We start from the raw sequence: 23,961 nt of genomic DNA, 5'->3' as shown, positions 1-23,961 counted from the left end.
CATTAAGAATCGGCTGCGAAGTCTGTTGAAACAGAAAGGCCAAATTCCACAAAAGGAATGTAATGCCAAGACTTTGCTTTGCCTACTGTGTGTTCGAGACTTGTTGACGATACTGCGCTCCTGTTACTTCTATGAATCAAATTCGTGCTAAATAGCGCTTTATTGGGTTCAATACTACTGCACTATTAGTGTAATCAGCCAGCTGGAATGAAAACAGCCTTTCGTCGCTATAATGACTATTTGGAATGTGGCAGAAATATGTTTGTTCATATAAACCATTCTACGTGCATCGAAAATATTGCATTCATTATTTCTCAGTTGCGAATTTATTCAGTAGAGATTTTTTTATTGATGAAAATAAAATAATTAAATCTTGAACGAATCACTTCGGTGTCGAACTGGAAATTTAGTATCGAAGTATCATCGGAGATTCTTGTGAACTTAGAGGTTCAGAGTTTTGTGGATGCTTGTTTCATGAGTGAAAATATCTTTTTCAGTCACTGAGTTTTTTAGGAAAATCTCTTGAACTGTTTTTTTTCGAGTGAGAATGAAATGAACTTTTTCTGATCATGATTTTCCCAACACTGCTACCAAGACTTGGCCCCGTCCGACTATCATTTGTTTTCATCGATGTCTCACGCGCTTACTGGATAGAACTTGACTAGTTATGAAGATGCGGAAAACGGCATCACGACTGGATCGTGTCAGAAGATGAACAGTTCCGTAAGTTGATGGAAAGATGAAAAAAATGCATAATATGTAACTATTTTTGAATATAATGACTGGTCCCAAAAGATGATATAACTAAGTGCTCACAAACTCCTATCTCATGCCTTCCGTGTGTCTATGATATTATGTGCTGTGCGTTAGTAGCAGAATAAGAGGGTTCAAATTGTTTTGCTTGCAATAACTCATTTGAAAAGCGAAAGTTATTAAATAGGTCAAGTATTCCGGCTTGACGTCCTATTTACTGCAGTGTATTTTAACCCGGTAAAATTTCTTTCAAATGGTTTTATTTTATCTAGATTTTTGATTATCTTTTCATAAAAACCGTTTGTAATATTCCTTGTATTATTCATGGATTAGCATTTTTTCATCTCATCCATACATAGTTCGTCGTTTAAGGCGAAAAATGTCTTATGAGTAAGAATAAGTTGGGGTATAAATAATTTTTCTATTCTTATTATTAGTATTTTTGTAGGGTCGTCTACAGAAAAAAATATTAAGATGTGTGCAAACCAATTTGAATATTATGTTTCAAGGGTTTGAATATTATGTCTGGTACCGAGACTGAAGGTTTGGATATGATCAGTGTTGGTGATTGCCGATAATTTGGGAGGGAGCTGCTCGATATTTCTCTACATTGTACACACCATTGTAATTCTGGTAGATGATGCTGCCTTTCAATGCATGAGCCATGCAGCGCCGCTTTTACGTATTCATAGAAACAACTTCTACAAAGGTTATACGCACACACTGTAATATTTTTAAGAGAAATTACTATCGAACAAAAATTTTTTTCAACAGAGTTTTCTCAAACTTATTGTTTAATCTTTTCTATCTATAAACAAAACTTCTCAGAAATCTTTTTGAAGTTTTTGAATTAGGAAAATATGAATGGTTTAATGGTTGTTAGATGCTTTTTTCTTTATTTGCTTAGTCTTATACCCCCATGCTAGGGACACTCCCTTCCATTAAAAAATACTCTTATGACAATCTCTGAAGAGCAAGAAGTACCTGTGTCAAGTTTGATAAAAGTACGTTAAATTATACTGGAGTTATAATGCAACATATATAAGCATGTGCCAATATTGTTCATGTAGCGATTGTGGAGCCATCCAATAGTAAAATGATTCTGTAGTGATCATCCACTGCCCGTATAGAATCGGATCGCAAAACGAGAATGAGTGACCGTTTGTTGTTTCAGAGGGAATCCCCACAGCAGTGTGCTAACCCGTGATGCTCAGACGGGTTATCGAGAGAAATTCGCTCTCGCACTGGTGTCGATTCTATGTTAAATAAACCATGCCGGTTTTTTATTGCTGATATGATATCCGTCTCTCTTTGGTGGCACTGATTGAATCGTGCTAGAGAGAGTTCTTTGATACAATAAAAGCCATCCTTGGATATGATTTGTAAGCAAAAGGACATTGGATGCAAGTTGGAGTGTTGGTAAGATCGGAAAATGTTAATCACCTTTTAAGCAAGAGCACTATTACTGAACTGTTATGCTTGATGTCATCAACTAGTTATAGAGTTATAGATTTAGTTTTAACTATTTGTTTTAATTGTAGTGTTAATCCTAAATGGATCATTGTAATCTACTGCTACAAATAATAGGGAGGTTTTATGCCTGCTGGAGAGAGAGAGAGAGATCATCTACATCGGGCTTTTCCCTGCTCCCAAATAAATAAATAAATGAATAAATCGAAAAAAAATCGAATCAATGGGCGAAGGCATGACCAGTGAATCAATTCCTCTATGTTATCATGAGATTTTCTTTTCTGCGAGAAAACAAAATTTATTAACAAAATACAAAAAGAAATGATAAGTGATGTAAATATAGTATAATTCACTCCAGTGGTGAACGATCTCAAGATTTAATTCGGAGTAAAAAAATGAGCAAAACAGAATCTGCAAAGTCACTTTTCAACTTCTTTGAAATGTTTGAATGCAGGACTAATGTAAATATTAAACAGATGTACAACTAAGGGAGCCTAATAAGAATACGAGCGAATTTGTTTTTATGCATTTTTCGCAGAGAAAAATTTACATTCTTCAACACTTCGAGCCTGGCATGAGCATCCCTAGCAAGAAAGAGAAAAACTGTTTCATGGTCCTATGGTTGCTGATAAAAGTAACTATTTATGTACTTGATATTTACAAGGCTTCGTTCGCGCGAGTGCAGAACGAGCATGTAAAAAGTATTGAAGTGGCCTTGCTATAGAACAATTTACATAGAAAAAACATAATGAAAAACAGCCACAACAACAAAGGCATCTTCGACTGCCTATAAGATCATCGACGGTCCATCGCCAGAAGAAAGTAAGTTTCAGAATATTTTTGATGTATTATTCGTAAACGATAGATACAGTATCTATGTACAACTAAGTTATCGTTGTTAATGGTCCGTAGGCGAAAAAACAAACGAACAAGAAATGCAAAATGACACGTGTTTGATAATGTTGCATACATAAGTAGAGCGCTTTAGATAGAAATCGAAAGCATGATCATAATGTGTTTTTAGGAGAGCGAAAAAATCTTTGCACTTAAATACTGGAAAACATAAGCAGTTCATTAGACAACAAGTTGATGATTGAAGTGAATGGTATTCATTTAATACAAATTGATTTCAATTTTACTATTTTGCAATTTAATTTAATTATTTTTTTACGTTTTGCAGTTATGTTTTTTCCCCTGTATAATAGTCCTTTTAGTTTCTCCGTTTATCATAAACACGTTTGAACACATTAGTAAAAGTGAGATAAAGAATTATTATTTCTGTTCAATAAGATTGCTGCATTGGTGAGATAACCATGATATCGAAGAAATTCGAAAAGTGTAAATTAATTATAGATCAAACATTTTACAATACTAATTGGTTCAGTACATTTTTTACCTTGAATGTTTTATTATAACCATTTCTTGAATGTTTTATTATACAACATTCCATTTGCCCTTCATAAAATGGGTGTATGTATTGATGGACACATTTTATTTTCATGAAGACTCAATAGCATCGCTGTCGATAGTCGGGAGTAGCAGCAAGTTTTCAACAGATTTCTGTTTTCTTTACAAAATGGGATATGAGTCTATTTGCATGCAGTGATAAATTACAAAAACTAGGATAAAAAGACATAGTTTTAGTAAAAAATCGGTCATTATTCGTTGATTGGGACACTTAAACATTCGCAGCTCAAAATGTCTTCATGACTAAACATTAGGTTTCTTTGGCATAAAATTGTGGCGCCTGTAATGAGAATCGATTTTCTGTTTCAGTATTTTAGGGTACAAAGCAGTTGTGCTATGACTACGACTATGACAAAATGTAAAACTTCTTCACAATCCGTGGCAAAAGCTGCAAACGTATGAATTACTCGATAGTGTTGGGTAAATTATGATTTTGATAGACGGCTGAGTGCTGTAAATTCGGATGGTACAGACGAGTGAAAGATAAGCGCAGTGAACAAGATGAAACACAACAAAAACATTAAAAGTAGTTACATGCATGTTTGGTTGGTTGGTCGAGAAGAGAAAAAAAGTAAAAGAAGAGAAAATTAGATCGATTTTTCCGCTAACAACTAACGTGAGGTTTCCATTTTCCATCTTACGAGTTGTTTGTGCAATCAAATAGAAAAGACCAGTGAGAATGATGAGGTGCGCTAAAACGCATAGTGAAAGGTCCACTATTGATTATCTGTCGAATTCCTAGGCCTCATGCGATATTTGACTGGAGCATTTCTAGCGTCACGAAGAGAAAGTGTTTTCAACTGATGCAAATTTGTGTACACTTTGCATATATGCTAACCTCACTTGAAATATATTCAATGCGTTAACAAACTTTTTTCGATAATGTATATAATATCAGATTGAGGTTTGTTAACCTAGAGAAAAAAAAATATCCGTTTGAACTTTTTTTTTATTTCGGACTGAAAACGCGCATTTTTCAATAACCGGTGAAATGGTAAAGTTGGGGTCAGCCAAAATTTCGTACACTGGATAGAGAGGTGAAAAATACTGTTAATTAATGCTTTCCCACATCATTCATTTTATTGCATCCGGTTCCATTTAATGGAAATAAGAGAACAACAATTGAATTGCTCAAAACCGTTTCGTACCTCGATAAAGGTGGTGAAATATATAGATAATTACGTAACTGAACAGTTAATTCTTGGGTCTCGGGTGGCCGTATCGTTTTCTGCAATTTAAATCTGCTTTTCAATGTAAAAAAGATAGCATGGAGATAATGAGATATCATTTGCATTATTTAATGTTCAAGCCACTGCAAGCTTAGGTTTTTGATCCCAGATTTTTTGTTGTTACTTTAGCGATTAGCAAATTTATTTTTTGTCGTTTAATATGCATTTTTGTTGTAGAATGGCATTTTTTTAAGTAATGGAACCATTTATTCGTTACTGTTCAACTAAAATTTAAAACGACCATTTAGTATAAGAATTTGTAATGTGAATAAACTGATTTTTTCTGTATACCGAAGATATTCTATACATATTCAACTGGATTTTGTGTTTCTTGAAAATGAAAATGATAAACCGTGTATGGCGCGATGGGTAAGTCGATTCCTTCCACGCAGCCCATCTGAGTTCGATTCCCAATCCCGCACATAGGATCAGAAAGTTTTTCTGGCTCGAAAAGGTGAATGAATGACCTTAAGGTCTAAACCTCAATAATCGAAATAAAAAAAATGATAAGCCACGTACATGGATTGTAAATATTTCAGTTCGGCTGTTGTGAAATATTCGAAATGTTAACAGTCCGAAACCCAATATTTATTTGAGCGTTTTTCGTAGTACATTTTGATATTAATATGAAGGGTTAAAAGTAAAAATAAATATTAGGACCTGTTTCAATCCACCTAGTAGTGTGATAATGCCTTTCTCATGTTAATCATATTTTCATGACTTTTTTCGAGGTGCTTTTGAGCACTCGTATGTGTGTGCACTTTTCGAAGCTATTTTTACCGCTCAATTTTCGCACAGATGGCTGAACCGATTTTAACAAACTTAAGCTCGTTTGAAAGCTACTTTTGGACCAATGATCAAGTTCGAAGACCAAATGGCTGTGACTTTTGGTTCCGGTGATATAATGATATAAGTGACGTAACCGACAAAACACGTTGATTTTTACTTCTTTTACATATAATGGGGGGGGCAAAATTTTGGGATCACCTCTATTTTCGTAAATCTCTAGTGCTCAAAAGTTTAAGCACCTCGAAAAAAGCCCTCATGCAAAATTTGAGCTAAATCGGACATGCGTAAGGGGTGCTGCCCGGTGGTAAAGGTTTGACAATTTTCGATCTTGAAAAAGCACCATAGGGGGGAGTACATGAAATTTCCAAAATCGAACATTTTTTTTGATGCTAAAAGTCTCAAAATTGCATAAAACGTCGAGAAATTTTTTTGAAAAAATCAACTTTCTGGGACTTGCTATTTTGTCTAAGTCCCAAAAAGTCGATCTGAAAAAAAAAATTTTTTTTTCGAGATGACACTAAATCTCGACGCAATTCTGCAATTCTAAGCCTTTTGGCATCAACATTTTTTTTTCGATTTCGGAAATTTCATGTACTCCCCCCTATGGTGCTTTTTCAAGATCGATTCAAGTTCATCACTTTTCTTCAATATAAAATAGCTGGCTATTGGTTGAACTCATGGAAGAGAAAGGAGTCTAACATAAAATAAAATTTAAATTGGAACTCCAATGGACTTGATGAAATGATAAAAAAGTTTCATGTAAGGAAGGTCACGACAAGCAAGAATGTCGCGAAATGGGACATTGGATAGTCTACCTCGAGTACGCAAGGATATTATTAGTTGAGATCTGACATCACGATATTCCACGCATGTCCAAACGACATGATCAATATCGCGGTAACCTTCGCCATGAGCACAATGATTAGTCTCGGAAAGTCCAGTTCGAAGGAGCTTTGCATCTAAAGTGTAGTGATTGGACATGATTCTGGACAATTCATTGTAGTTGTAATAGGTAAAAAACTTTGTTATCATAGCAGAATGAAGTGAAACGTTATGAAAGATCGCGGTGAACAGTCGATTAGATGACTTATTTCTTTTTTTATGAGCTTCTCATTTTCAACGTACAGCGAATTTCAAATTTATATAGGTTTTTGAAAAATGTTATTCTGTATATCTGTTTTCTGTGCTTCATGCAACTTTAGAACTGGGCCCAGAGAGATTCCACTTAGTTTAACTTTTCATTTCCATCTAACAAAAACCAAATAGAAAGGTATGAAATTGTTTGAAAAAGATAAAACAGTTTGAAAAGACGAAAAATGTGACAACCACTTGATTAGTAAATCAATAGAAGCTTTCAAACGAGCCTAAATTTGTTGAAATCGGTTCAGCCATTTCTGAGATAATTGAGCGGTAAAAAATAACGCGTATGGTCGGCTACGTCACATATATCATTATATTTCCGGAACTAGACGTGACAGCCATTTGATCTTCGAAATTGATAGATGACGCAATAGTTGCTTTAAAACAAGCCAAAATTTGATGAAATCGATTCAGCCATCTTCGAGAGAATTGAGCGTCAAATAAATCGTTGAAAGCCGGTTTTTCCAGCAATTTTTGTTATCTTTCTATAGAGAAAAAAGAACTACAATTATTATTGAATGAACATGACACAAACACAATGAAGATCAAGCAGTTGACTCGGTAAGCCATTTTAGATCATCAAAGACCAATGTAAAAAATTGAAATCGTTGGTAAATGGGTTCTACACAAACTGAACGATCGATAGATTTAAAAAACGAAACGCTCTTATGTTACAATTGACGTGGAAATATGTATATATTTTGAGAATTCAAAACGCAAAATGACTACGCTCGTGCACATTCAGCAAAAGTGGTCTTAGAAACAATTTCTATGCTCTAATGGGAGCTTCTACCGCACCCGTTATATTCATCAAAACTGGTTCCTTCTAAATATCATATCTTTTTATCGATGAGATTCGCACTGGCTGATCAACACTTTCAAGCTTTCAAGGATGTACAGAAATTAATGGATGTCACTAAAAGGTGAAAATCTCTTTTAAGATGGTATCCATCAATTGCCAAAGAGATGCACAAAATTTGTTGAAAGGAGTACAAAATAGTTCGCCATCGTTCTTGAATACTCGATAATTTTAGCCTTTCTCATATAGAAAGATTATGCAATCACTTGCTTATGTAGGAAATGACATTTTAAACATACGCATCTAGTTGGCGGTTCAATGAATAGGGCACTGGTATTATAAGCCAGTTGTTGTATGTTCGAGTCCCGACCTGGAAGGATTCTCAGTGTCAGTAGAATCGCTGCACCAGCCATGCAATGGTTCTGTACGTTATAAATTTGTTGCAAAATCTACTGAAACAGAAGGTCAAATCCGACAAAAGAAATGTAATACAAAGGCTTTGCTTTGAAGGCCAATTGAACCCAACTGATTAGTCTAAAGCGATAATTGAGGCAAACGTCCAGAATAACAGACCATGTTCGGATTCGTAAATTTTTATCTTGCTAACTATCGGCTATATATTAGTGGTACTTTTATTATTTCAACGGTTTGGCTGAGAGTGGTAGGGACATTCAACTTCACACGCCTTATAGTTTAGACTTGGTACCATCCGACTACCACTTGTTTCTATAGCTCAAAACATTCTACTATCACTTGTTTTGAAGTTCTTTCCACAATACGGTTCACTTCAGTCGATAGCCTAAGCTTGGTGTTTTTTAGGGACAAAAAAGAGTATGGTATGGAATTGATAAACTACCAGAAAGACCGAAAAAAGTTATTGATAGACAAGATACTGTATAAATAATAGGTTACTAACAGTGACGTTCCTAGAGGGGGATGAAGGAGGCATTCGCCCGGGCGCAACGTTTTTTTTTCCGGAGCGACAAATCAATTCTTAGGACCTCCAGAGATGAAGTTGATGATACTTTTATTTTTTCGCTTACTTAAACTAACGATGAGCGCGAGAGATCAAACTTTCCCCCAGGCGCAAATTTTTCTAGGTACGTCACTGGTTACCAACTTTTATACCAGATTGGAAAAAAATGAATAATCAACTATTGGTCCTGGTACAAATGAAAGTTCTTATGGTTCCAAAGACTGTCATTGAATTTTTTCCCGATCCGGTTCCGGTTCCAAAATTACAGGGTGATATGCACCAAACAAAAATTGCCACTCACTCTTCTCAGCGATGACTAAACCGATTTTCACAAACTTAAGTTCAAACGGAATGTCTTATGGTCCCATAGCTTGCGATTGAACTTTAGCTTTATGCGGCTTCCGGTTCCGGAATTACAAGATAATACGTGCAAATCTATGAGACAATGCGCACTCGATCTTCTCGAAAATTTCTTAACCGATTTTTACAAACTAAGATGCAAATAAAAGGTCGTGGAATTCTTTGAGAAGTCCGTAATAAATTATAATTTATTATTTTTCATTTTCAAGAGTATTTTTTCACAAGTGATGACGAAACGAGGTGCAAATATTTATAAAACTTATTGGCAAATTCATCTAGTTGGCAGACACTGTTAGTTAGTGGATATATACATATACTTTAAGATTACTAGTCCCCGGTTTTCGCTTCCGAAAGCACCGGTAATAGTGAATAAAAACTACAGAAACGGCACTCACTTCGATATCTCTGCAACGATTTAACCGATTTTCATAAATTATGACTCAAATTAAAGCTCTCATTGACTTAAAAGATACTGTGTAATTTCATCCAGATTTGACCTCCGGTTCCGAAATTATAGGGTGATCAGTGGCAAAACTTTCAAACTGTCATACAAAACGATGCAAAACCGGTGGGCATCGGTACGCGCTGGAAGAAAAAAAAACACCACCGCCTAGCACACAGCGTGCTTTGTTCAATTTTGTATAGGCGTGCTACATTGAAATCTATATTAACTTGACATAACTGTTTACATATTGAAAAGGTTATGGTAGTTTTGCCAAAGAAAGTTTTTAATTTTTTTCAAGTTTCAAAAAAAATTCTTGATAGAATCTTTCTGTAATGTTGTTGAAAACATAAATAATATGGGACATGCATCATTACACTCCAGGTGGATTAAAAACGGTTTTTCAATGACTATGTAAAGAGTTGCAATTCCCTTGAGAATTATTCATAAATTTCTTTAGTTTATAGATCTTGTTGGTAAATGTCCAAATAATCTTACTTAAATCATACTAGTTTCCAGTTCCGGAAGTACGTTAGTGATCAAATATTACCAAATGGAGCTCACTTCAATTTCTCAGAGATGGCTGAGCCGATTTTCATAAAGTTAGATTCAAATGAAAGGTATTATGGTCATATTTAGAACTCGTGAATTTAATCTGGAGCCGACTTACGGTTCCACAGTTACAAGGAGATAACGGCTTAAACTTTCAAACCGTCATTTAAGAGCGAAATGAAAAACGGAAAAAAACTTCTAGATTTGGTTCAACACTATTTAAATATTCAAAAGGTTAAGCTATTTTATGCCCAAATATACTTTTTTGTTTGATTAAAGATTCAATGATAATTTTTTTAAAGGATCTCTTTGTAACATTTATGAAAATATGAGTAATATGAGAAAGACTTCATCACGCCACTAGGTGGTTTAAAACAGCTTTTGTATCCCCCTATAGACTACGGTGAAAAATGACAACTTAGCATTAAAATTGCTCAAATTTAAAAATCCGAGCAACGGGTTTAGTCGTTTTTCTTCATTTTTATGTTTTACAATGTACTAAAAGAATTGAGCATTCTGCTATTGAAACAATTGAGCAAAAGCTGTTTTTGTAAGTAGAACATTGATAATCCCAATCTTCCGAGTCTGTCACTCTTCCGCCGTATCAAATTCCGCGGCCTTGATTCCGCGGTCAACGAGCTGTTCATGAAGTTATTAAATGCTTCATAACTGCTCTTCATCAATCACGCGATAATTTTCCCAGTTTTGCCATATCAGACTGCGTACATTTGTTTGCATAACTGCTATTGCGGCGCCAACCGTTAAGAGTCGTTGTTTTTGAGATACTTTCGTGTGTTCGCTGCTGTGTGCGGCAATGTGGAAGCAAGTTGTATCAAATGGCATTTCTATTCAATTTCAATCGATTTTCCTATTAATGCATCAATCCTAAGTTCAGCTTGGCTTTCTGTTTAGAATTCGTTTGAATGAAGTCTTAAACCCATGATTGAAATGGAACTCACTTTCGTAAATTTAGAAAAACTTATCCAAAAATTTGAGGTGAAATTTTTGCGTAAAATACGCACTTTGAAATGTAAATACTCCTTATCCCTTGCAGTTGCAACACGAACACTAATACACTGGTTGTTATTCATTTGAACACTGCACGAAGAGTGTGTGGGTGCACGTGGGTGACGGGAGATGCTTTTCGTAATATATAGGTCAATCGAGGAAAATTTAGGAATACTCAGCTGGTTACATCGTGGTATCCTTTTAATACTGATCCGATTATGTAATTTTTTCGACAGCACACCTTTCACCAAAAGAGAAAAATCAACCAATAAATAGACAATAGCTTGTACTCACCATTCCCCGATCATTTTTTTGCAAACTATTCTTGCGGGTCGACTGCGCGGATAAAGATTTTTGCCCCGACGGTGTCGTGGCAGAGCTGCTACCGTGACAGATTACACCATTTGGTAGCAGCGTACTGCCGTCGGTGGACGAATCCTTGCGGCTCGGCTGACGGTCTCCTGTGCTGAATGGCTCCACTGAGGCGCCCGGTTGGTGGTGATGATGATGACTATTCGACTTGGCCCCATTGGGGTACAAATTTTTCACTTTAATGCCGGACGACGAAGGACTGGACAGATTCGTTGGATGATGCATATTTTCACTACCACACTCACACACACGGTAATGTTGGTAGTCATGGAAGCTCTGGCTATTGCGCATACGCAACGAGTAGGCCCGGCGAAAGGGGGTTGGCGAAAGCACCGGAATCCGAGTGCTTTCGCTTTCGCCCGGAAAGGCACGCCGCAGTTCGAGCGGCGTTGCTGGCTTTGAGGACATTATGGCAAGGAGTGTTTCCTTCTAGTGACCTCTGGACGTCATGCACCATTTAAGCGGGACGGTTGATTACGGCCGATCCGAACTTGTCCAGATCTGCAATGAAAAGTGGAACACAGAAAGAGGGTATATTAGAATTTGATGAAATTTTACCAAACTGATGGAAAATGAAAGGCCGATGAAACTGACGAGTAATTTTAGAACGACCATGAAGGCATTTTCTTTACCACAACTCCTCCCTCCGTCGCGAGCAGACTGTGTAAAATGCGTGCAGCGCTGAGCCTGCCAAACACGCATTAGCAGCCTCCATCACTTGCTCTCGCGTGAAAATTGAAATTGACCATGGCGGTGTGACGCGGAGAGCAGGTGGATGGGGTTATGATTATCGGTGATGCAAGCCGCGCGCTTTCATTGACTTTGTTGTTGTGCATTTCAAATTAAATGTATCCGAGTACCATGACGATTGCCGATTAGTGCATGAAAAAAAACAGACCGATTGCGGGTATTCGCGTAATTTTGTTGAATGGCTGCGATTTGGAGCGACTCACAAGTAGTTTTGTAGTTCAAATTATATTTGGATTTATTGAGCCCATAAAACAAAAACTAAATATCGATAAATCAATTTATAACTGATACCCGATTATAAAAAAAGTAATAAAAATTAAGTATAAGTATTGCTTCTATTAGTCACATCACATGAACATACCGGGCTTATATTTGCAAATCGACACGTTAATTGACAATGTTTGTAGGTACACTTGATATTTCTATTTTTCGAGATTTACAACTGGTAGCAATCGTTATCTTGCATCCCGGGTGAGATTGTACTTTTCACTTTCTCGTGTCTCAATTAGATAGTAGCTCTGATATTCAATTTATTGCTCGCGTAACGAATTGATAAAGAAATTTGATTGGCTCTAATTCGAACCTATTTGTATGAGAGCAACAAGGCCTACTTCAACTATCTTCAGTGTTCGGAGCCGCAATTTCTCGTCATTAGTGGTAAATTAAGTTCCAATTTGAAAGCCACTTTCGGCGGGCATTTCAGATTAAATTTAGCTGGGGAAATAATGCTGGAACTATTTACGAAACACGTTTTCATTGTATGAATCTCGATTATTCCAAACTAGAATAGTGAATGTGATAAATTAGATAAGACTTAACTATGGCTATCACACGTTTTTATTAGCCGTGAGTTATGTATATTAACAGTATGATATCTAATTCAGAAGTCATAACACCGCAGAAATTTACCGTACAATGGCCAGTGTTGTTTGGCTACTGACAAGTGAGGCTGAATGTGCGGGAAACGTATTGGAATTTTTCTTTCCATGCTTGTTTCATACCACTTTGTAAACACTTAAACACCTTGCAATTCCACTGGGCGCAGCGGTGATTGCCATTGAACATGAAATGTATCTCCTCTACGCGGTAGTAATGGCAATATAGAGACCGATGAACGCTATATCTTAGGTTGCCCTCATATAAATTTATCGAATGTTTTTTTCCTCAGACAGTTGATTTCTAACCAACTTAATTATCTTTTCCTTTCTACTTTGAGTATGAGTAACAGTTTTAGAACGTATCTTTTCTACTTTAAGTATGAGTAACAGTTTCAGAATGTATCTAATGTAAAACATGAGCGGCGAATTTTTACTATGATTTTGATGTATCGTGTTCTGATTTCAATATTGTACTTTTTGATAATTGAAATAATAATCATGTTATATTTATATTCCCGGGTTATATTTATATTCCCGGGTTGGCGGTTCAATGCATAGGGCACTGGTCTAACAAACCAGTTGTCGTATGTTCGAGCCCCGACCTGGAAGGATTCGTAGTGTCCATAGGATCGTAGCACCAGCCATTCAATGGTTCAGTACACTCTGAATCGGCTGCGAAGTCTGTTCAAACAGAAGGTCAAATTCCACTACAGGAATGTAATTCCAAGGCTTTGTTATATTTAGGATTATACAATTTTCAATCAACGAATTGTGATAAAAGTGAATGAAATTTTTTTTATTCGGCTCTTAAAAGCAATCTCTAAAAAAAATCAATAAATGTACAATACCTCAAACGTACAAGATCGACTCAAAAATTCAAATTGAATGTACCAATTTTCATTATAGAAATCGATCGATAAATTATGAGATATGGCAACACGTATTTCCAAACGTAAAATCGGATATTAGCATCGTATAGTGGAATGTTTTAACTAGTATGTGTGTCCAGAACACTTTGTCATCGTTGCTAAAATCTGTTCGATTTGGCAAAAAACCAAAAATTATCGTGTAATGATTTATCTTAATAACAGTATATGGATCTTTCGGTTGTCAAACACCTTTGCTGCCACCTTGTATGCTTACTAGTTCTAGCACGTGGCTTATAATGTTAACTTACACTCTGTACAAAACTAATTCAGTTACTGATTTCGGCACGTGCTGTTATTCTAATTTATTAGGCATCCACAAAAAAAGAGAATTGAAGAGTTCATTCTTAGTTGGAGAGGGAGAATTGCTTAAAACTCTACGGATTTGTACAGGAGAAGAGTAGAGGATTCGTCCTAAGTCTACGTTCTCTTAGAATTTGTTTGTTCAGCATACTAAATGAGCTTTTACTTAGCTGATTCCCAATTATTAATTAGCTAGAATAATTCTAGAAATGTTCAGTGTATCAATAGTGGGGTTGTATTTGAAATTTATCCGGCGCTACCGTGGTAGTGGAGTAATATGAATAAAAGTAGCAAGTGCTGTAATTAATAATAGTTAGAATGATAATAAACAAATCAATAAAAACAATCACAAATCATGTTATGCACTTAATAAAAAAATATAAGCCAATTAGCTTGCATAACGTACACAGAAGTAACAGGAGCGCAGACTACCGATATGCCAATTCAAACGCGCCTCTCAAACACTGCACCTACTGTGTGTTCGAGACATGCTGACAATGCTGCGCTCCTGTTGCTTCTATGAATCAAATTCAATTTATGTTCACATTGACCACCCTACGTGCATTGAAAATATAGCAGTTATTGTTTCTCAATTGCGCTTCAGTTTTATTCAGTAGAGATTGTTTCAGTAATGAAAATATTGGAAGTGATTTGATTATATGCATTGGAAAATACATAAAACATCTTATTTTGCAAAACCCTTGAAAATTGCCCATTGAAATATATGTGAGGCACAACGCTCGATCGGGACAAAGTTTGAAAAATATACATTTAAAATTGCACGAAGTTACGGATATCTGGATATAGAGGCAATGGTCCTCAATGACACGTCGAAATTAATCAAATAACGGGGTGAAACGCACGACGCACAGTTGTTCAAAAGCGCAATTTCATGCTCTTAATTGATAATTCATAGGAACGTGGTTTTTGAGGTACAGTATCTTCAGCAAAGTTGTTCAGAATGATTGACGCCATCTTTTGGCAAATTTTATGAATGTGATTAATCTCCCTAAAAGTAAGATAAAACATTATTTTAGTTCAGAGCCAATATAGGGGCTAAGTTACTTCGACAAAGTTGTTCAGAAAGTTATTTTAAACAAATTTGCTGAAGGTACTATTCTCGTAACTTGAGTGTTATTCATGATATAATGTATTTTCTGGTGTCCTAAAACCAGTTTTTGTAAGAAAACACATATATTTTCAATTTATATGAGTTTTTCAACAAAATTTCAACTCGTCTATCATCAAAAGGCGCAGAAAAGTGCAGATAAGACTACATACAAATTAAACTACTTCAAAAGAACTTTCATACCGTGGTTCGATTACTCGTCTGCGATCGTCTGCAGTCGAGATATGTTCTTTTCAAATATCCTTGTCCTTGGCATTTGCAATCATAAAATTCACTTCATGTCAGATCAGATTTCAGTGCGCCTTTTGATGATAGACAAGTTGAAATTTTGTAAAAAATACATGAAAAATGGCTCTATTTCATTAAACTGAAATGATAGCAGCATAGTATTTTTGAGAAAGTTGTTTAGTTTTTAATGATGAAAAACTTTGTATAACATGAAAAACTCATATAAATTGAAAATATATGTGTTTTCTTACAAAAACTGGTTTTAGGACATCCTTTTCAGAAAATACATTATATCATGAATTACACTCTAGTTATGGGAATAGCACCTTCAGCAAATTTGTTTGAAATAACATTATGAACAACTTTGTCGAAGTATTATAGCCCCTATGTTGACCATGAACTAAAATAATATTTTTATCTCACTTTTAGGGGGATTAATTACATACATAAAATTTGCCAAAAGATGGCGATTATCATTTTTAACAACTTTGCTGAAGACACAGTACTTCAAAAACCACGTTCCTATCAGTTATCAATTAAGAGCGTGAAATTGAACCACTGCAATGGAGAAAAATTCTCTCAAAAAGTTTTTTTTAAATAATAAGTTAATCAATAGTTTAAGCCTTTTCTTTTCAGGTGAAAAATTGTTCTCTATCATTCAATAGTTTGATAACTAAAGCATATTTTTTGTGAGTGAGATCTCAAGTATTTTGCTTACATAATTTGAGTCATTTTGCTCCCGGTAACACGAGATGAGATGATAACTTTGAAAACTATTCAATTTAATTGCGAATATCTGTATAAGAACGGAATAAAAAAAAACAAGAATTGACACTGGTTACATACAACAATTTGTGTTTCAGTCTTTTTTAAGACGTAGAACCGTTTTGAGCTAGATTTTAAATATGATCAGTATCAAACGGGGAAAACAGATTGGAAATTTAACATGAGAATGCAATAATGTAATGAGAACCGAAAAAATGTAACCACAGAGATGGGATTCGAACCCATAGCTAACTCCTTACCGGGGAAATGAATATCTCAAATCAGTGTCGGCGGCAGAGTAGGAATGGAATAGAAAGACGTGCGAGATCAGTGTAGTATGAGCTCTGTTGAATTTGGTTCCGTAGATATAGGACTGTAATAGTGAATGCCGTAAAAACCAAGATGATATCAAGTTTGTATATATCGACTGATCGGAAGAATTGCGGCATTCTCAGTGAAATGGAAAAAGGCAAACGATTTGGTTATAAAATTGCCCATGGGCCGCAATTCTTCCGATCGTAACCAAGTACAGCGAAGCATGCTTGGGTGCCGTCTTGTCAATTAGACTTTCTCTTCATGCGTTTTTATATGCAGGGTAGTTTAATTGTTAAAACAATTCCCAGTTTAGAAGTTAGCTACGGGTTCGAGTCCTGTCTCTGCAATTACTCTCTTCATAGCTGAAGAAAATTACCGTGGAATGAGCACCAACAATAACACAGGCAACAACATTTTAGTTTATGTTTATTTTTCCAGATGTGATAATGGACTTTCAGTTTCACAAAAATTTCGGCGAAAAAAATGAAAACTTCTGAGAAAAGCAAGGGGTACGTTTTGCCTCAGGGGGGCCGTAACAAGTGAAATTAAAGCATTCGTTTATTGACCGAGTCAAAGAAACACACATTTAATTGATAGGTAAAAGCCATACATGAATTTATACAATTTCACTAGGAAGTCTGTCTTGTGAAATTGTTACAAATGGGAGAAAAGCTGATTACAAAGCAGAACTGGTAGAAAAACTGAACTTTTTTAATAGCGTCGAAATAATCAAACTTTTCATTCATTGATAATGTATTATCCTCAGTGAAAAATCTAACGAAAGTACTTGAAATTTAATTACATACTACCAATGGAACAAATTGAGTCCAAAAAATTGTTCAATGAAGGAAAATTGAGTATGATCATATTTTTGAGATAGTCACAGCACAAAACTAGATAACTGCTCACTGTTAAACAGTAATTGGCCGAGAGAATACAGAATACGAACCATACCTTTTTGACGAAACAAAAAAAATCTTGAAAGAGGTTCACAAAGAAGTGTTGAATGATGATTCAAAAATGTAATTGAAGAAATATCGAGAACTTTACCTTTTTGCAAATCGAAGTGCAAAATTGTCGATACGTGCACGTTTTAAGAACGATATGTACATTCAATTAAATATAGAACAAAACATATTACATCTTCAACACCCTAGCAAAAAGAAACATTGCAAATAGGATTATAAGCCAATTTGTTTGGTATCTTTTGGTTGTTTTTGCAGAGTGCGCAGGAGATGTAATATACTTTTTTCCATATGGCAAACTACGAATGCGAAATTTTAAAATCACAGAAGAATGAAGCCTATGAAACAACATACAGCCATTCAGTCCACGAAACAGAGTTTTTATTTTTGTCTTCAATTACAATATGGAACAACACAAAAATTAATAAATTTCCTCATTTGTCGTATTTGATTTTATTACGGTACCGTTATTTTGAAAGCAAACAGGTTTTATGATTGTGTTACTAAATTGGAAGCACAGAGAAAGATTGACTCATTTTTTTTTTCATAAATACGTTTATTTCTTAAGGCAGTTTACATAAGTTTTTCTTCGCCGTAGCATCACTTTTACATAATATTCTTATCCTAATTTAATTCTAACATAGTCACAACGTTTTGCATTTATTAAAACATATTCTCTTATTACTTAAATATCATCTTAGGTAACTCGTCATTAATTATGAAATCTACTCGGAAATATTATTTGAACCAAACGATTAACTTCTATAAATTATAAAATAAGCTGTTATTTTCAGACATTTGTTAATAATTTCATAAACTGTTTCGAGTTTGTTTGTATCATTACATTATTTTTATTCTAATTTAGCTATTGGTTGAACTCATGGACGCAGCTGGGATCAGAACTAAGTCTTGAAAGGGGCCTTTATTAAATTGAAACTCCAGTTTTCTTTATGAAATGATAAATAAGTTTCATGTATGAAAGGTCACGACAAGCAAGAATGTCTCGAACTGGGATATTGGATAGTCTACCTTGGGTACGCAAAGAATTTATTAGTTGAGATCTGACATCACGATACTCCACGCATGTCCAAACGACATGATCAATATCTCGATAACCTTCGCCACAAGCACAATGATTAGTCTCGGAGAGCCCAATTCGAAGGAGATGTGCATCTAACGTGTAGTGATTGGACATGAGTCTGGACATCACACGAATGAAATCTCTACTCACATCCAGTCCCCTGAACCATGCCTTTGTCGATATTTTCGGAATAATTGAGTGCATCCACCGACCCAGATCATCTTTATCCCAAGAAGCTTGCCAGCTGGCAAGTGTTCTTTGGCGAGACGAGCTATAGAATTCGTTGAAAGCAATTGGTCTCTCATAAATTTCACCCTCAATAGCACCACGTTTGGCTAAAATATCGGCTCTTTCATTGCCAGGAATGGAGCAATGAGCCGGGACCCAGACTATAGTGATTAGATAATTATTGTTCAATATGTCGTTCAGGCACTGTTTTATTTTGCCCAGGAAAAACGGTTCAGTCTTGCCAGTCATGTTTGAGCGAATGGCTTCAATTGCACTCAGACTATCTGTGAAGAGGAAATAATGGTTTGGAGATAATGTGACGATTACACTCAAACTATAATGAACTGCTGCTAACTCTGCTATATAAACAGATGCAGGTTCTTGAAGCCTAAATGAGGCCGAAACATTATTGTTGAACATACCAAACCCTGTCGCTTCTTCAATTCGCGATCCGTCCGTGTAAAACATTTTCTCAGAGTCAATATGCCTGAACTTACTTGAAAATATTTTTGGGATTTCCGTCGAACGTAGATGATCCGGGATTCCACGCACTTCGCGCTGCATGGATGTATCGAAAAATAAAGTTGAGTCAGGGACATTTAGGAGGCTGACACGGATAGGAATATATCTTGAAGGGTTGATTTCCTGTGACATATGGTTAAAATATACTGTCATGAATTTTGTTTGAGATCGAAGCTCGACTAGTCGTTCGAAATTATTAATTACCATGGGATTCAGCACCTCACATCTTATTAGCAGGCGTGATGAAAGCTCCCAAAATCGATCTTTTAATGGAAGAACTCCCGCCAATTGACTCATTTTAACGTTGAATGGAAAATTCTGGATTGGTGCAATCAAAAGAAACTTGCATTCAAAACTATTTTTAATTCGTAAACTTGCAATCTTACTACACGACACTACCTCAAATACTTTGTGGATGTCTTCCATCAATAATTAAGGAAATTATTGGGCCATATCAAAAAGGGATTCATTGAGGCTCGGTATCAAATCCGGAACCGGAAGTCGGATCCGGATGAAATTAGGAAGTTTTGTATGCGACTATGAGATCTTTCATTTGAAGTTAAGTTAAAATAGGAATTATTACACTAATCACTCTGTAATTCTGAAACCGGAAGTCGAATCGAAATAAAATTTAGAAACTTTGTATGGGATAATTATACCTTTCATTTGAATCTAAGATTGTGAAAATCGGTTCAGTCGTCTGTGAGAAAAGAAGTCCACTTATTTTAATTACGTATCACCCTGTACTTTTGGAACCGGAAGTGAGGTTCGAATGAAAATCTTTGTATGGGTCGCGTTAATTTATTTCGTGTACATTAAGCTTGCGTAAATTGAGGTTCTAGCAAATATATTATATATCAATATGGATCACTTTAACGAATCCAATACAAATCGAAAAAGACATCACAGTATCACCATCTCTTGACGAAAAAGGCTATTAGTTCAGTCATGTTTAGCAGTTTGCGTTCAGCGCGCATCCAGAAGTGAAATGTCTAAAATAATTGAGCATGATGCCCACATAGAGGTGTGTACTTTTTTATATTTAAGTGTGTTTTTTTCTGATGAAAGTGAATATCTCCTATAAATAATGTACAATTACGCTTTTTTAGACTTATCGTCTTCACTTTCCAGAGTTATGAAGTAGTATTTAATTTAATGTTCATTATGTTATGAATAGTGCTGACAAGGCGAAATCTATAGACTGTGAGGGTGATCTTTGGGATCACTTCTGATATATAAAATATATCAACAAAATTAAAATGAAATGAACGGTGTATTACAAGTTACTTTGATTGCGATATTTTTTTTTCATTGCATTCATGACATTGAATCTAAATTAACTGCACGTTATCTTTTCTCTCAGGGAATATTAGAATGTAAAAGAAAATTGTCATTTTTATGAATTGTTTATGAATTAAAAGTTCATATACTAAACGATCTGCCCCTTACTGTTTTGCAAATAGTTTAAACTTTTAATCAAAATTTGAAATTTCGATATTTATTTTCTAAAAAGTAGTTTAATTTCACTCAACAAACGAACCTTTCCAAAATTAGAAAAATAGAAAGTTTGTTAAGCACTGAAAAAATGTGTACTAAATTGTATGATAAGAGAAATACAGTAAGCATAAGAACAAGTTATACTTATTACTTTTACTTCAATTCATAGCTCTCGTTGAGGCGAATTACAAGTTGCGTTTTTATTATACTAAATTATTATGTTTTGAAGCATTGTGTATTGCTATCACTGGGACCGTAATCATTCTCACAGTAAACATGAATACAAATGGAATAACTGTTCAAATCAAGAAATTGTAATACTTAATTCGGAAAAGTTGGTAAAATTCTGGAAATAGCATTAAGATTAATTTGCTTAGTTCTGCGTGCACATTTCACGCACATTTATAAAAAAAGGGATTTTTTTAAAACAATGTGTTCTTTTCCTAGTTAGTATTTTTTTCGTGCAGTGTATATCGAGAAATATTCCATATATTTGGAGTTGTTTGGTTCAGTGTACTGATAGGGAAAGCCGTCATATGTGCATTAAAAAATTAAAGTCGTTTTGTAGTTTGTTTAAAAAAGGGAAAAAACCGAGTTTCGTGTTTTGATAAAACATTGTTTTTTAATGGGTAAAAACACCGTGCAAGCGAAACAATGGATTGAAAAATGTTATCCGGACTCTTGTCTATCAAAAGCAACGATTTGTCGGTGGTTCGCCGAGTTTAAACGTGGTCGTACCGACACAAATGACGCGGAACGCTCGGGTAGACCTGTGGAAGCCGTTACACCGGAAAATGTGAGTGAAGTGACAAAAATTATAATGAAAGATCGTAAAGTGAAGCTCCGCGAGATTGCTGCGATGACACAGATATCATATGGAAGTGTATTTACTATCCTTCATGAAAAATTGAGCATGAAAAAGGTTTTTTCCAAGTGGGTGCTGCGATTGCTTTCGATGGAACAAAAACAGCAACGAGTCGATGATTCAGAAAGCAGTTTATCGCTATTTACTCGCAACGAAAAAGATTTCTTGTGTCGTTACGTGACCATGGACGAAACATGGATACATCACTACACTCCAGAGTCGAAGCGGCAGTCATCTGCGTGGCGCACAGCTGGCGAAAGCCGACCGAAGCGTCCGAAAACGTAGCAGTCAGCTGGCAAAGTCATTGACTACCTCGAAAAAGGTAAATCGATCAACAGTGATTATTATTTTGACTTACTGGTGCATTTGAGGGAGGAAATCGCAAAAAAAAACGACCGCACATGCAGAGAAAAAAAAAATCCTTTTTCATCAAGATTATGCACCCTGCCACAAGTCGATGAAAACAATGGCGAAATTGAACGAATTGGGCTTTGATCTGCTTCCCCACCCCCCATACTCGCCAGATTTAGCCCCCAGTGACTACTGGCTCTTTGCTGATCTTAAAAAAATGCTCCAGGGAAAAAGATTAGGCTCAAATGAGGAGGTCATCGCTGAAACTGAAGTTTATTTTGAAGCGAAAGATAATTTTTTTTATAAACATGGTATTGAAAAATTGGAAAAACGTTGGAACCATTGTATCAGCCTAAAAGGGTATTATGTTGATGAATAAAAAAAAATTTGCAAAAAAAATGTTGTTTCCATTGTTAGTCTCGGGACTTATTGATCCATGTGTTATTAGTAACCTTTTTTGCCACCGCACTTTACTGTGATCTTCCTCGTGAATCGCAAGAGTGATCCATATTGATATATAGTATATTTGGTGTTAGTGTATAAATAAGATAAATACAGGGTGATTTTTTAAGAGCTTGAGAACTTTTTTAAACAATAAAACGCATAAAATTTGCAAAATCTCATCGGTTCTTTATTTTAAACGTTAGATTGGTACATGACATTTACTTTTTGAAGATAATTTCATTTAAATGTTGACCGCGGCTGCGTCTTAGGTGGTCCATTCGGAAAATCCGCTTTTTTATCGACAAATTTTGTTCAGCGATGAGGCTCATTTCTGGTTGAATGGCTACGTAAATAAGCAAAATTGCCGCATTTGGAGTGAAGAGCAACCAGAAGCCGTTCAAGAACTGCCCATGCATCCCGAAAAATGCACTGTTTGGTGTGGTTTGTACGCTGGTGGAATCATTGGACCGTATTTTTTCAAAGATGCTGTTGGACGCAACGTTACAGTGAATGGCGATCGCTATCGTTCGATGCTAACAAACTTTTTGTTGCCAAAAATGGAAGAACTGAACTTGGTTGACATGTGGTTTCAACAAGATGGCGCTACATGCCACACAGCTCGCGATTCTATGGCCATTTTGAGGGAAAACTTCGGAGAACAATTCATCTCAAGAAATGGACCGGTAAGTTGGCCACCAAGATCATGCGATTTGACGCCTTTAGACTATTTTTTGTGGGGCTACGTCAAGTCTAAAGTCTACAGAAATAAGCCAGTAACTATTCCAGCTTTGGAAGACAACATTTCCGAAGAAATTCGGGCTATTCCGGCCGAAATGCTCGAAAAAGTTGCCCAAAATTGGACTTTCCGAATGGACCACCTAAGACGCAGCCGCGGTCAACATTTAAATGAAATTATCTTCAAAAAGTAAATGTCATGTACCAATCTAACGTTTAAAATAAAGAACCGATGAGATTTTGCAAATTTTATGCGTTTTATTGTTTAAAAAAGTTCTCAAGCTCTTAAAAAATCACCCTTTAAAAAGAACAACATTTGCAGTTTACGCCTCTTCGAGAAAACATAAAATTATCATGTCGTAACGCGAGAAGTGTGAAAAGTTATTGTTTGTGGTAGGCCAGTAAGTTGCATTTGATGATAGGAACTAATGAGAAGTGCTGTTCCAAAGGAGTAAACTTCACATTTGCGTAGTGGTTCAATTTGAAATGCTATGCTGCACTAGTAGTTTTATTCGAACTGCTATTGCAATGAATTGAAGTTAAGATGTTTTGTTCCATATTGTTACATATTTCGAGGTAGACGGATGAGTTGTGATACTCGATGTATAGCACGGATCGAACA

The 23,961-nt window shown here is 35.6% G+C and overlaps 1 protein-coding gene across 3 annotated transcripts in view; it reads right to left on the bottom strand.

The window, feature by feature from the left end:
• The window catches only part of LOC131429250 (protein quick-to-court), a 72,705-nt gene that overhangs the window by 19,902 nt on the left and 28,842 nt on the right, over positions 1-23,961 (bottom strand). For all 3 annotated transcript variants that reach the window (XM_058593299.1, XM_058593300.1, XM_058593297.1), the window contains exon 2: positions 11,280-11,858. In XM_058593299.1, coding sequence (XP_058449282.1) covers positions 11,280-11,765 — 486 coding nt within the window. In that variant the 5' untranslated portion in view covers positions 11,766-11,858. The remainder of the gene's footprint in view (positions 1-11,279; positions 11,859-23,961) is intronic.

Source organism: Malaya genurostris, chromosome 2 (genome assembly GCF_030247185.1).
Source record: "Malaya genurostris strain Urasoe2022 chromosome 2, Malgen_1.1, whole genome shotgun sequence".
Lineage (NCBI taxonomy): Eukaryota > Metazoa > Arthropoda > Insecta > Diptera > Culicidae > Malaya > Malaya genurostris.
Note: the sequence above shows the minus strand (reverse complement) of the source record. Positions and strands in the feature narration are given on the sequence as shown.